Consider the following 12,149-nt stretch of genomic DNA (forward strand, 5'->3'; position numbering starts at 1 on the left):
CAACGTGAAATCAGAAGAAGAAGAGAAGGGTGAAAAAAAGAACAATCTTGTGCTTTCCAGGTGGGCATCGTGTCCTACGGAGAGACTGTGACGCACCGCGTCAACCTGAGCCAGTTCGACAACACCCCCGCTCTGCTGGACTTTGTCAGGGATCTTCCTCAGCAGACCGGCTTCAAAACAATGACTTTTCTGGGCATTGACACTGCCAGGTACTCCACATTAGCCACACCCCCTTGTTTTAATATGCAGGCCATAACTTTCTGTTAGATCATTGCGGTCGTGCATGAGTCAGAAGACCGTGATTCTAATTCAACTTGGCAATGACGTTGAGGCATGGACTTCCTCCCCTTTAGGAAGGAAGCATTCATGCCGGAGCGAGGTGCACGTCCAGGGGTGAAGAAGGTGATGGTGATTGTGACTGACGGAGAGTCTCATGACTTCCACAACCTCGATCCGGTCATCGGCGACTGCGAGAAGGATGGCATCGAGAGGTTTGGCATCGCTGTAGGTAGAAATGATATGATGACGTAATTCCGAACCCTGACTAATCAGGTCGTTGATGGTATCATTTGATGTAGTCTCAAACGCTCATTCTGGACTGTGTCTTCAGGTTTTGGGAGACTACAACCGACAGAACAAGACTGCAGACGAAGTGCAGAAGTTTATAAAGGAAATCGAGTCCATCTCCAGTCAGCCGCTACGAGATCATTTCTTCAATGTGTCGGACGAGGTGGCGCTGTTGACTATTGTGGATGCGCTAGGAAACAAGATTTTTGCCCTGGAAGGTATTCAAACACACACACGTGGTACATGGTATCAAACAAGGGTTCCACTGCCGCAATGGATTTACAGTCATTTACCCATTTCTTACACAGCTACAACTGGCAACTTCACCTCCTCCTTCGACATGGAAATGTCCCAAGCTGGTTTCAGTGCCCATGCTTCCAAAGTAAGTCCGAGATTTACGGATTGCAACAATCTGTAACTTGTTCCGAAAAGACGGCAGGGGGTCGGTTCTCACCAAGAGATCTGTGACAGCTCTCAATGATACGGTCTGTTATGAGCATGGTGGGTCACATGGTTTCAATTCTCACAGGTAATACAGATGGACACAGAGTAATATGTTGGAGCTATACTTTGTTGTGTGTATAATGGGTTGCTCTGTGATTGCTTACCAAAAAGTGTGTGATGCTTCATGGCTTTTCAAATAGACTTGCAGTCAGATGACCGTTTAACCACAACCTAGTCAATACTCGCTTGCTGTCGTTTTCCGATGTGTCGACCTAACCCATGAACTCTCCGGTTTGTCTTCTACCACTTGATTATCCGCTTCCGTGCACAAGGCCTCTTGTGTTTTCTTGTCGGGAATACACGCCCACGGCGTTCCAATTGATAGCGAGACGTCAAAGAGGCAAAGCAGAGAGTGCTTTGAATCAGGTGATTGCTTGAGGAAACTCACACACAGCAGCGTGTCTCCCTGCATTCATTCATTCATTCATTCATTCATTTGGCGTTTTTAAAAAGTTCTTCCCTCTGGTGTCTCTTGTCCGCCTCCTGACCCAAGTATATCACCTCACAAATCATGTCCATGCGGCTCAACTGTGACAACTGAACTATTTGTTCTTCTAGTTTATGCGTGAGACGCGCATCACAACATACAAATACAAGCATTTAGTCGCTAAATTTAGCGAGGAAAGTGAAGAATTGGCCTAGCAGGTGTGTGGAAGTGAGCTCCATCTCCTTAATGGACGTCTGGAAGATGTAAAAAACCCTCCACAATGTAAGCCGGACCTTGACTGGCTAACCATGCATGGGTGTCCAAAGAGTGGCGCAGGGGCCATGCATTATAATAATTAATGGTGGGCAAAACCTTTCATTTCAGTGAACCGAATCATTCCAGTTCATTCAGTAAAAAGATCTGTTCATTTCGGTCAATTGGTCGTTATAGCTTGTGATCTCCCCCTGTGATTTCCCCCCCATAGACCCGGTCAGCCGTGTCGAGTCAGTCCGTTCACTCATGTTCACGACTCATTCCGACTCAACAGTGCAACAACACGTGATGACTCGTGGTGTATCGGTCATGAACGAACGGGTCAAAAGAACTAGTTCTTTTTTGTGAACAGAATGAACAGGTCACCGACGGTGTCAGTCAATCTCTCGGCCTCGGTTTTTCAGTCAGCTAACCCCACCCACCCACAGAGCAAGGCGTGATGATTGGATCAGACGGGCAAGCAAGCAAAAGGAACGGTGAACTGACTCTCCAGCCATTTGCAACTGAACGGACTGAACGGGTATTTTAAGTGCGGTGACCTCGTTCGTTCCATTCCCAAAAAAGAAGTAGTTCTTTTGACCCGTTCATTCATGACCGACACATGACCACTAATAATAATAATACATACTTTGTGGTTTCATGCTTATGATCTTGTCTTGTCACAGGAAGGAATGCTACTGGGAGCTGTGGGAGCATATGACTGGAATGGAACCGTCATCATGCACACCGATGGGGGAACAATCCATCCCGAGAAGGACCACTTCTTTGACCCCCAAACTGAAGCCGGGTACGAACGATTGGCTGGTTATCTAGGTGGGTAGGAAGGACACAAAACTACAGCAATATTTACGCTTCTGAAGAATGTGTTTAGCTGGAATGAGATGCAGAATAAATACAGAATTTGCTTTTCTCGGTGTGATCTACGTCGGCTGCAGATGTCTTGCTCTTTTCTCCGCTCACATAAATAATAAACGGACATCTTTTCTCCCAGTCTTGAGGCCTTTTATGGCCTGTACAAGCAACCCAAGCATCTTAATATCGACTTATTTAATCAAGCTGTCGTTATGAAGAGCACACTCCGGCTCTAGGCTGGTCTACTGTAAACTCAGCTGCTGGCACACGCTCTCATCGATATGGTTTTGTCTGCGGCGTACGCCTTCCTTTGTGTTCCTTTTGTCAGTTGTCAGGCATTGTCCTTCCAGTTTCCAGCTGTGTTTTATCGCTTCCTCCTTTCAAAATGAGATGTAAACATTTGGCAGAAGAAGAGATCCTGTACATGTTTTCCCCATTTGCGTAGGTTATGACGTCCAATCGGCGTCCACCCCTGACGGCGTTCTGTACATCACGGGAGCGCCGCGTTACAACCACACGGGTCGTGTTGTTATCTATCGGCTGAAGGACAAAGACATTGTTGTCTCGCAGACACTGGGAGGAGAACAAGTGAGTATGTTCGCTGTACATTGGGTTTTATGATTTACAGGGCTGCACGGTGAACGAGTGGTTAGCACGGAGGCCTCACAGCTAGGAGACCCGAGTTCAATTTCACCCTCGGTCATCTCTGTGTGGAGTTTGCATGTTCTTCCAGTGCATGAGTGGTATTCCGGTTTCCTCCCACATTCCAAAAACATGCTAGGTTAATTCGTGACTCCAAATTGTCCATAGGTATGAATGTGAGTGTGAATGGTTGTTTGTCTATATGTGCCCTGTGATTGGCTGGCCACCAGTCCAGGGTGTACCCCGCCTCTCGCCCGAAGACAGCTGGGATAGGCTCCAGCACCCCCGCCAGCAGTAGAAAATGAATGAATTTCATCTCCGTTTTGTACTTCCGAGCACTTTTTGTACAGTAGTGCAGATATCAAACCAGATTAGATTTGTTCCTTGTCGTGTTTGGGTTTGTATCCATATTTTAAGAACTTACTGTTTCATGGATGTTGACGATTAGATGGACAGGTGTTGCCGTTATGACTTCCCAGTATGAATGTGACTGTGAATGGTTGTTTGTCTATATGTGCCCTGTGATTGGCTGGCCACCAGTCCAGCGTATAACCCGCCGCTTGCCTGAAGACAGCTGGGATAGGCTCCAGCACCACCCGTGACCCTCGCTAGGATAAGCAGTAGAAAATGAATGAATGAATCCGAGTGGGCAGAAATGGACAAATTACCCGTGATAAACAAGGGACTGTATATGGATATGTTGGGGGTCTAAATTTTGCACCATTTTTTTTCCCGTATGCAGATCGGGTCGTACTTTGGCAGCGTTTTACAGACTCTGGATGTGGATGGCGACTCTTACACCGATCTACTCTTGGTTGGCGCTCCAATGTACATGGGCTCCGAAAGAGACGAGCAGGGTCAAGTTTATGTCTACCAGCTGAAGCAGGTGCACGTGGTTAAGAATCACAATGACGCGTGCATGGACAGATTACCGTATGTATTCACTCCTCTGTTCTCCTCCGCCAGGATGGCCGGTTTGAGTACGAGTTCACATTAAAGCCCATCAATCAGTCGTGCTGCACCGCCCACTCATCCAGCTGCACTCATAAACACGAACCGTGCGGCGCCCGCTTCGGTACCGCCATCGCCGCCGTTTCGGATCTCAACCTTGACGGGTTCAACGACGTGGCCATCGGCGCCCCCTTTGAGAATGACCACAAGGGGGCGGTGTACATTTACCACGGAGACAAACGGTCACTGAAGGAGAAATTTGTGCAGGTGAGTACCAGCGGACTGCTCGGAAGGATTGAGACAATCTTGCATTTCATTGATGAAATTGTTCCTTCAGCACATTCCGGCAGGAGGAGACAATGACAAGATGAAGTTCTTTGGTCAGTCCATACATGGAGTCATGGATCTGAATGGAGATGGAATAACGGACGTTACTATTGGGGGTCTCGGAGGGGCCTCATTGTTCTGGTGAGACATGAAGCACGCATTAAGTAGATCAGCACAAACACACGGCCAAGGTTGAACCTGTCCTAGCTAGCTTGATGGTGCTACTCAGTGGTTGGTGAGGAACTCATGCATGAGCTGCAACGTTATCACGGTGGAGTGTTGTCGGGGGGCTTTCGTGCCCCTGGTAGGGTCACCCATGACAAACAGGTCCGAGGTGAGAGGCCTGGAAGTGAGGCATCGGAACGGTGAACTCTGTGTTTGAGGGGCTTAAAGGTCAGGCCGTCCCACACCATGCCTGAATGGACCTTCCTTTGCACACTGGGGCGAAAAAAAGTCCTTCCCCCAAATCGCCCCCACAAAGTCAGCAGCGTATGGACCTGAAGATGATGTACTGCATTTGCAACCTGAGAATCATCTCACATGTCCTCCGTTTAGACAGCTGTACATGTCCCACTGGACCTCCTAAAGATCTTTCTACTTAAAGCTCTACTGTCCAATAGATAGGCTTTGCATGTTTAGGTTTTCAAACACCGGCCCCCAGCCATGACTCAACTTCCCAAGGAGACATTCTCCCACACGTTTTCCCTCCTGGCCGAGACTCAGCAGAGCTGTGTGAAAACTCCATGTCCCAAGTGGCTTCCAGTTCAAATGGGATTTTGGCAAGCTTGTTGGCTCGGTTTGCTAATAGAGAGAGAGTGTAGGCCACATTTTATACTTCTAGTGCATCTGTTCCCTCACTTAGAGACGCTGAGTGCACGTTTACCCAAGCTGGATGTATGTTTGTGTGTTAGGTCCAGAGATGTTGCAGAGCTCCACGCCAACATGACCTTCCACCCTGCCAAGATCAACCTGCAGCAAACCCAGTACCAATGTGAGCACCTCGGACGCAAGTCAGTGTGCGTGACGACGGAGGTGTGTTTTGTCTACAGCGTCAAATCTGACACGGAGGACCTGACGTCCACAGCAGGTGAGCCTGTCGTTGGATTCCGTTCAAGCTGCAGCGGGATGGCGTCTTGAGTTTCAAGCCTTTGACTCCTCATCTTGTTTTGCATCCCGCAGTGATTCGCTACAATCTCACGTTGGATGCTCTGCGGGCAAAAGCCAGGGCTTCTTTTCTCGGCTCGGACGATAAAAGTGATCGGAGAATTACCGGGACTTTTACCGTGCAGGACAAAAAGCGACTGTGCGTGACGGAGGAGTTCATGATGTCGGTAAGCCAGCGCTACTTGTATATAGGACCGAATATCATATTTGTGTGAGTGACAGGAAGAAAAGCACAGACTCATTTGGCGCAACCTCTCAATTTTGCGTGTATAAATCTTCAAACCATTCCGCGGGAATTAATAAAACCGAATTTAATGAGGCCACGCCCCCTTCCTGATGTGTGCTTCTCTGTCATAGGTCTGTGACTATTCCCATTCATCCAGGCTACTGTATTCCCGGGGTAGTCAATTGGTCACAACTGGACTCTTCGGGGCGGCACGGCGGTCGAGTGGTTAGCGCGCAGACCTCACAGCTAGGAGACCAGGGTTCAATTCCACCCTCGGCCATCTCTGTGTGGAGTTTGCATGTTCTCCCCGTGCATGCGTGGGTTTTCTCCGGGTACTCCGGTTTCCTCCCACATTCCAAAAACATGCTAGGTTAATTGGCGACTCCAAATTGTCCATAGGTATGAATGTGAGTGTGAATGGTTGTTTGTCTATATGTGCCGTGTGATTGGCTGGCGACCAGTCCAGGGTGTACCCCGCCTCTCGCCCAAAGACAGCACCAGCACCCCCCGTGACCCTCGTGAGGAAAAAGTGGTAGAAAATGAATGAATGAATGGACTCTTCGGGCTGTTTTCGCCTCTTATCCAAGCATACTTCATCAGGTCATGCTGAAGGACTAGATAGGACAGCGCCAGAGTCTAGATCAGTGGTGCTCGACTGGTGGGTTGGGACCCAAAAGTGGGATGCAGAACTGTTTCCATTGGGTTGAAGATTAGGTCACATTTTAGTCAAACGTCATTTCCAGTATATTTATTTACATTTCAAGGGTTCCCAGACCAGCCTGAGTGCTGCTGTTAATGATAAGTTCACTGTCATAAAGGCTTTGACAGGAAATCAAAGGGGTCCTAAAAGTGAAAGCTGTGTAAGTAGTCCGACTTTATACAGACCGTTCATCATAGCAAGTCGCCGTTTCCTGTCACAGCAACCTCAAAATTTGCAGTTCTGTGACATTTGGGGCCATGCGTGCAATGGTTCATTCCTGCTACATTTCAGTCCAACGATGCATTTCTTTGATTAGCTTCCCTCAGGCACCAGAAAGAGGAACTAATCAGTGGAAACAGCTGCTGCTCTTTGTGTGTGTGTGTGTGTGTGTGTGTATGTAGAGTATGAGTTCCTGCCTTCTTTTTGCTTGTTTAATTCACCACAGTGAAGAAAAATTCAAGAATCTCCCCAATTGTCCCGTAAGGCCCCAGAATGAGCAACACTTTTCAACACAACAAAATAAATTATTGTTTCTGAGGTATAATTTAATATTCACAGCCGAGTGGTGAGCATTTAGGCCACACAGTCAGGAGATCAGGAAGACCCAGGTTCGATATGCGCCCTGCGATTGGCTGGCAACCAGTCCAGGGTCTACTTACGTATTATTTTCCCAAATGAAGCATTTCAAGCATGAAAATGGCTAAATGAATTAAAACAAGCAACGTAAGGCATTCATAAGATGCATTCAAAGACGTTAATGAAATGTAGTATTGTGCTATGATTGACTGGTGACCAGGGGTGTATCCCGCTTCTCGCCCAGAGTCAGCTGGGATAGGCTCCAGCTTACCCCTGATGCAAATGAGAACAAGCGGTCCAGAAAACGGATGGATGAACTTGTTGTTGTTATCCCACAAAGGCCCGACTGGACTTCCGAGACCCTCTCATGGTGTCGTTGGACTTTGGACTCGCTGATGAAGACCAAGGCCCGGTCCTGGATGAGAGCCTGCCCACGTCCGTTAACAAGACGGTAAGTTTGAGCTTTTATCGTGGCTCATCGTGGCCTTATCTTTGCTCGTAAAACGGTAACAGCTGAGTGCCGTCTTTCAAAAGTTTCCTCCAGACGGCGTTTCAACAGCAACAGTCGCGCCTTCCCACACTCCCACACGCTAACAGAGGCTTTCTAAATAATTGCTGCGTCATGAGTGATGTGTCCAGATATAGAGGGGGGCAAGTACAGTATTTGCCACTTGATATGGGAATTAGACTTCAGCAATGTTGTAGCTGATTGGCCCCTCTCGTGTTATTGTTATTAAAAGGAAACAACCTCTAGTCAGACAGAAAAGGGGAAATAACCAAACGGAAGCTACATTTGGTCCACTACTGCGTATTATATTCTAGTCTGTGGTCCATCCTTGGGAGAGTCCCGTGCTGGGGGTCTAGAAGAGGCCAGAGAGAGCCCATGGAGACTGGGAACAAACAGGACTATGACCCATTGAGGGGCGGGGGAAGGAAATTAAGGTCATGCACAAGGACCCTTTTAGTCAGGCGTACAAACAAATACAAAACTCTGTTTTCTTTCTCCTTTTTTTGCTGGACACTTGATGTTGATGGAGTACACTGCAGACCACCCTCTGCACCAAATAGCCCCGCATTCAAACGACAGGTGGGCCTCGGTTTACGGCGTTCAAAGCTTTGCTGTTTTGTGGTAAAAATGACTTCACAGGTTAGCAACGTAACCCGTACATAACCCGAGGATTTTGTGTCCTGGTGATGTGCTGAAAAACGGAATTATCATATTATTGTGTCCGCTTTCGTGAAGTGTAGTTACAATATGATGTCTTCATTTAAGGTTATTCTTCCTCTAGATTCCCTTAGTGGACTGTGGCAGTCATCAGAAATGCATTGCCGACCTCTCTCTTCAAGCGGAGCCCAGTGTAAAAAGGTACATGGAAAAGCCAAGCCTGCAAAGCCTTCCATGTGCAATACTGCCCCCTTGTGGTAGAAAGTGGTGTAATGCACCACAAGCCAAATCATGCTCATCTCCCTCTTCTCTACCAGTATGGTCATCCAAGCCAAGAAGGACAAAATGGACGTGAACATCCAAGTGAGAAACAGCAAGGACAACGCCTACAACACCAAGGTGGTCGTCAGCTTTACAGCCAACATCAACTACGTCAAAGTCGAGGTGAGACGGCTTGGCTGAAGATGATATAGAAATATATGTAATATTAAATAATAATAATAATGAATAGGAAATAACAAATGCATTTTTATTTTTTGCATTGCCAGCCGGAGAAAGATTGCACTCTTAACCACACAAAAGTGGAGTGTGCGGTGGGCTACCCCTTCCTGGGAAGCAATGTGGAGGTACCTCTTGAAAACAAACCAACTCCGTATCTGTACAATATGCTTTTAACGCTGAAAATGTACACAGGAAACCTTCAGAGTCAAATTTGAAGTGAATCCCGATCACATTCATCACAGCATCCAAATCAATGTGACGGCGACGAGGTGAGTTGTTAGCCTTTTGACTGACTTGTGTTCAGTAAAGGAACAATATTGTGACGCGCCGCCGTACTCTTCTCCTGCAGCGACAGCGAAGAGCTGACCTCCACCCTTCACGACAACACGGTGCACATCTCCATCCCCGTCAAGTACGAGGCCGGACTCCTGTTCTCTGTGTGAGTAGCTGAATGACAAGTATTTACAATGCTGTGGATACTGTTGCTAGGCGGGATAAAGATTTTGCTTTATGTAACCTTGTAGTTACTAAACAATGATACAACAGCACAGGACCCCTTTGTTTTTAAACCCACTTCATGCAAGACGTGGTTTTATTGACAGCTCCTCCACAAAATGGACGTCACTGTTGTTGTGTGCTGCAGTGAAATGCATCCAAGCGGAAACTGCGGTTAGGCTGAAATAGGTTAGGCCCTGTTTGTCAAAATTGCTCCCCAGCCGTGGGTGGGGTAGCCGTAATGTGACCCAGGATGACTACGGCAACCCCTGGCCACCCCCATAGCTCCGGCACTAGTAATAACAATAAAATGGCGAACAACAAGCTCAATAGTGGTCTGTAGGAGCTATGATGACATAACATATTAGTTATTCAGATAGCATGTTGAGGATTTTACGGGCACCATTCATGGCGTTCACATGTGGATGTTTACTTCTACGCGTGCCACTTTGAGCGTCTCCCATTGCTTCAATTAGCATATTTGCCACAGGGGACTTTTCTGAACTAAAGTGTGCCACTTCTCAGGCGGCCCGTGGATGAGCACGTGGTGGTGAAAGAGGGCGAGCAGTACTCCAGCGTGTTCAACGACACCTGGATGATCGGCGAGGAGGTTAACATCAGCTACACGGTAACCATTGGTGTGGGGGTGGGGGTGTTTTAGTGTTTTTTACAACCTGCTGCTTGTGTTCTGCACCTTTTCACTTTCAATTATGAATATGAAAAAAGACCTTTTGTTCATCAATGGTAGAAAGTTCTGATAATAATAGCATCATTCCAATTAGACTGCATTTCACAAGTTGCACGTCCAGGGGTACCTAATGAAGTGGCCAACATGGAGTGTATAAAATGTGTCATTCTGTGTTCCCCATCTAACATCGCGTCTCTTCCAGGTGGAGAAGGCAGGTGAGACGGTGACCCCGCCGCTTGATCTTTGGGTGACCTACCCCCAGCTGTCCCCCCGTAATAATTACCTACTATACCTGACGCACATCGTCACCAGCCCGAAGGTGAGAACAATGGCGCACCAGTGAAGACAAATAGGAGATAGTCGCATCAAAATGGATATCTGTCCTCCTCGCAGGTGAAATGCGACGCCGCCGGTTTGATCAACCCACTCAATCTTAACCCGGATGTCATAAAACCTAATCCAAACAAAGAAACACTCGGCGTCTTCCTCTTGGTGGGTGGCATGGATACTTTATTTTCTGTGTTCCAGTGACAAACTCCCTGCAACCTCACCGGGGTGTGTTTGATTTGCCCCGCAGAGCTGTGAGAACCTTCCCTGTACGTCGTTCAAATGCTTCTTACCAGAGGCCAAGGTTAGCCAGGTCAATGTTACGTTCAGAGTGTGGAAGCCGACCTTCATCAAGGTGGGTAGAAGAAACAAAATATTTATGTTTTGTATTTGGATTTTTTTTTTCTGGAATTTGTTTTTTTTATTATATTAAGACCCTTTTCATCAAATCCAGGTTGAGTGTACTAATTTTCAAAAGTCATTGACAAATGGTGTCAGAAGTGGGATGGACCAATTTAGCTTAACGGTGAATAGTGTTCAGGTTTTTCAAGACAGTAGAGCCAGGTTCTTATCCAATTTAAGGGTCTTACTAGAGTTCCGTGACAAAGGGTATAAGAAGTGGGATGCTTAGCTGGCACAGTTTGAAACCCTTTTTTGGCAGAGGTGAACCTGATATACTCTGGAGATGAGTTAACTGAATGTCAACACAATAGACCAGGGTTTTAGATATCTGTGATAAATTGTGATGAAATTGTAATAGTCAATGTTGGGGTACAAACCACAGATTTAGCTTAACGGTGAATAGTGTTCAGGTTGTTCTTATTCAATTTGAGGGTATTACTAGAGTTCCGTGACAAAGGGTGTAAGAAGTGGGATGTTTAGCTGCCACAGTTTGAAACCCTTTTTGGCAGAGGTGAACCCGATAGACTGTAGATGGATAAACTGAACGTCAACACAATAGACCAGGGTTTTAGAGTTCTGTGATAAATGGTGTCAGAAGTGGGATGGTTAGATGTGAGCCAAAGGTTGGGAAGGCTACCAAGCATCAGCACGATATTGTACCATAGAACTGAATTCTGGATTTTACAGAGTTATGAGTCAAATGGTGTCAGAAGTGGGGTGGTTAGTCAATGTCGGGGTACAAACCACAGATTTAGCTTAACGGTGAATAGTGTTCAGGTTTTTCAGGTTGTTCTTATCCAGTTTAAGGGTATTACTAGAGTTCCGTGACAAAGGGTGTAAGAAGTGGGATGCTTAGCTGGCACAGTTTGAAACCCTTTTTTGGTAGAGGTGAGCCCGATAGACTCTGGAGATGGGTAAACTGAATGTCAACACAATAGACCAGGGTTTTAGACTTCTAAAATTCAGAAATGGGATGGTTATGGTTATGTGAGCCAAAGGTTGGGAAGGCTACCAAGCATCAGCATACCGCCAGAAGTGGGATGTTTAGTGTGTGGCATGATCAGTGACAGGTGACAGGTGTTGGGATACCAACAGTAGTAGTCGGAACCCGACACAGTGCAGTGTGGTGATTGTCACTTCCTTGTGAAAATGGGAACCAAAAAATTGTAATGGTTTGTTAATTTCCTTTAAAAAAAATGTATAAACTTCATTTATTTTGTCTTTCAGGCTGACTTTTCCAGTTTGTACATGCTGGTGAACGCCACTTTGAGGAGTCGAAATACAGACCTGTTTGTGCTGAGCAGCAGTGACAGCACCAGAAGTGTGAGTCAGCACTTTTCAAAATGTCAACATGTCTGCAAG

At 46.7% G+C, this 12,149-nt stretch overlaps 1 protein-coding gene across 2 annotated transcripts in view; it reads left to right on the forward strand.

The window, feature by feature from the left end:
* Positions 1-12,149, forward strand: part of itga1 (integrin, alpha 1) — a 37,062-nt gene that overhangs the window by 22,943 nt on the left and 1,970 nt on the right. For both annotated transcript variants that reach the window (XM_058064188.2, XM_078794006.1), the window contains exons 7-28: positions 61-209; positions 354-504; positions 611-785; positions 876-949; positions 2,437-2,584; positions 3,069-3,211; positions 4,008-4,151; positions 4,232-4,483; positions 4,554-4,684; positions 5,455-5,630; positions 5,723-5,874; positions 7,550-7,660; positions 8,499-8,575; positions 8,692-8,818; positions 8,923-9,000; positions 9,068-9,144; positions 9,225-9,314; positions 9,896-9,998; positions 10,261-10,377; positions 10,452-10,550; positions 10,636-10,740; positions 12,015-12,110. In XM_058064188.2, coding sequence (XP_057920171.2) covers positions 61-209; positions 354-504; positions 611-785; positions 876-949; positions 2,437-2,584; positions 3,069-3,211; positions 4,008-4,151; positions 4,232-4,483; positions 4,554-4,684; positions 5,455-5,630; positions 5,723-5,874; positions 7,550-7,660; positions 8,499-8,575; positions 8,692-8,818; positions 8,923-9,000; positions 9,068-9,144; positions 9,225-9,314; positions 9,896-9,998; positions 10,261-10,377; positions 10,452-10,550; positions 10,636-10,740; positions 12,015-12,110 — 2,775 coding nt within the window. The remainder of the gene's footprint in view (positions 1-60; positions 210-353; positions 505-610; positions 786-875; positions 950-2,436; positions 2,585-3,068; positions 3,212-4,007; positions 4,152-4,231; positions 4,484-4,553; positions 4,685-5,454; positions 5,631-5,722; positions 5,875-7,549; positions 7,661-8,498; positions 8,576-8,691; positions 8,819-8,922; positions 9,001-9,067; positions 9,145-9,224; positions 9,315-9,895; positions 9,999-10,260; positions 10,378-10,451; positions 10,551-10,635; positions 10,741-12,014; positions 12,111-12,149) is intronic.

The sequence above is a fragment of the Doryrhamphus excisus genome, linkage group LG10 (assembly GCF_037039965.1).
Source record: "Doryrhamphus excisus strain RoL-2023G ecotype Guam linkage group LG10, RoL_Dexc_Guam_v1.1, whole genome shotgun sequence".
Taxonomy (NCBI): Eukaryota; Metazoa; Chordata; class Actinopteri; order Syngnathiformes; family Syngnathidae; genus Doryrhamphus; species Doryrhamphus excisus.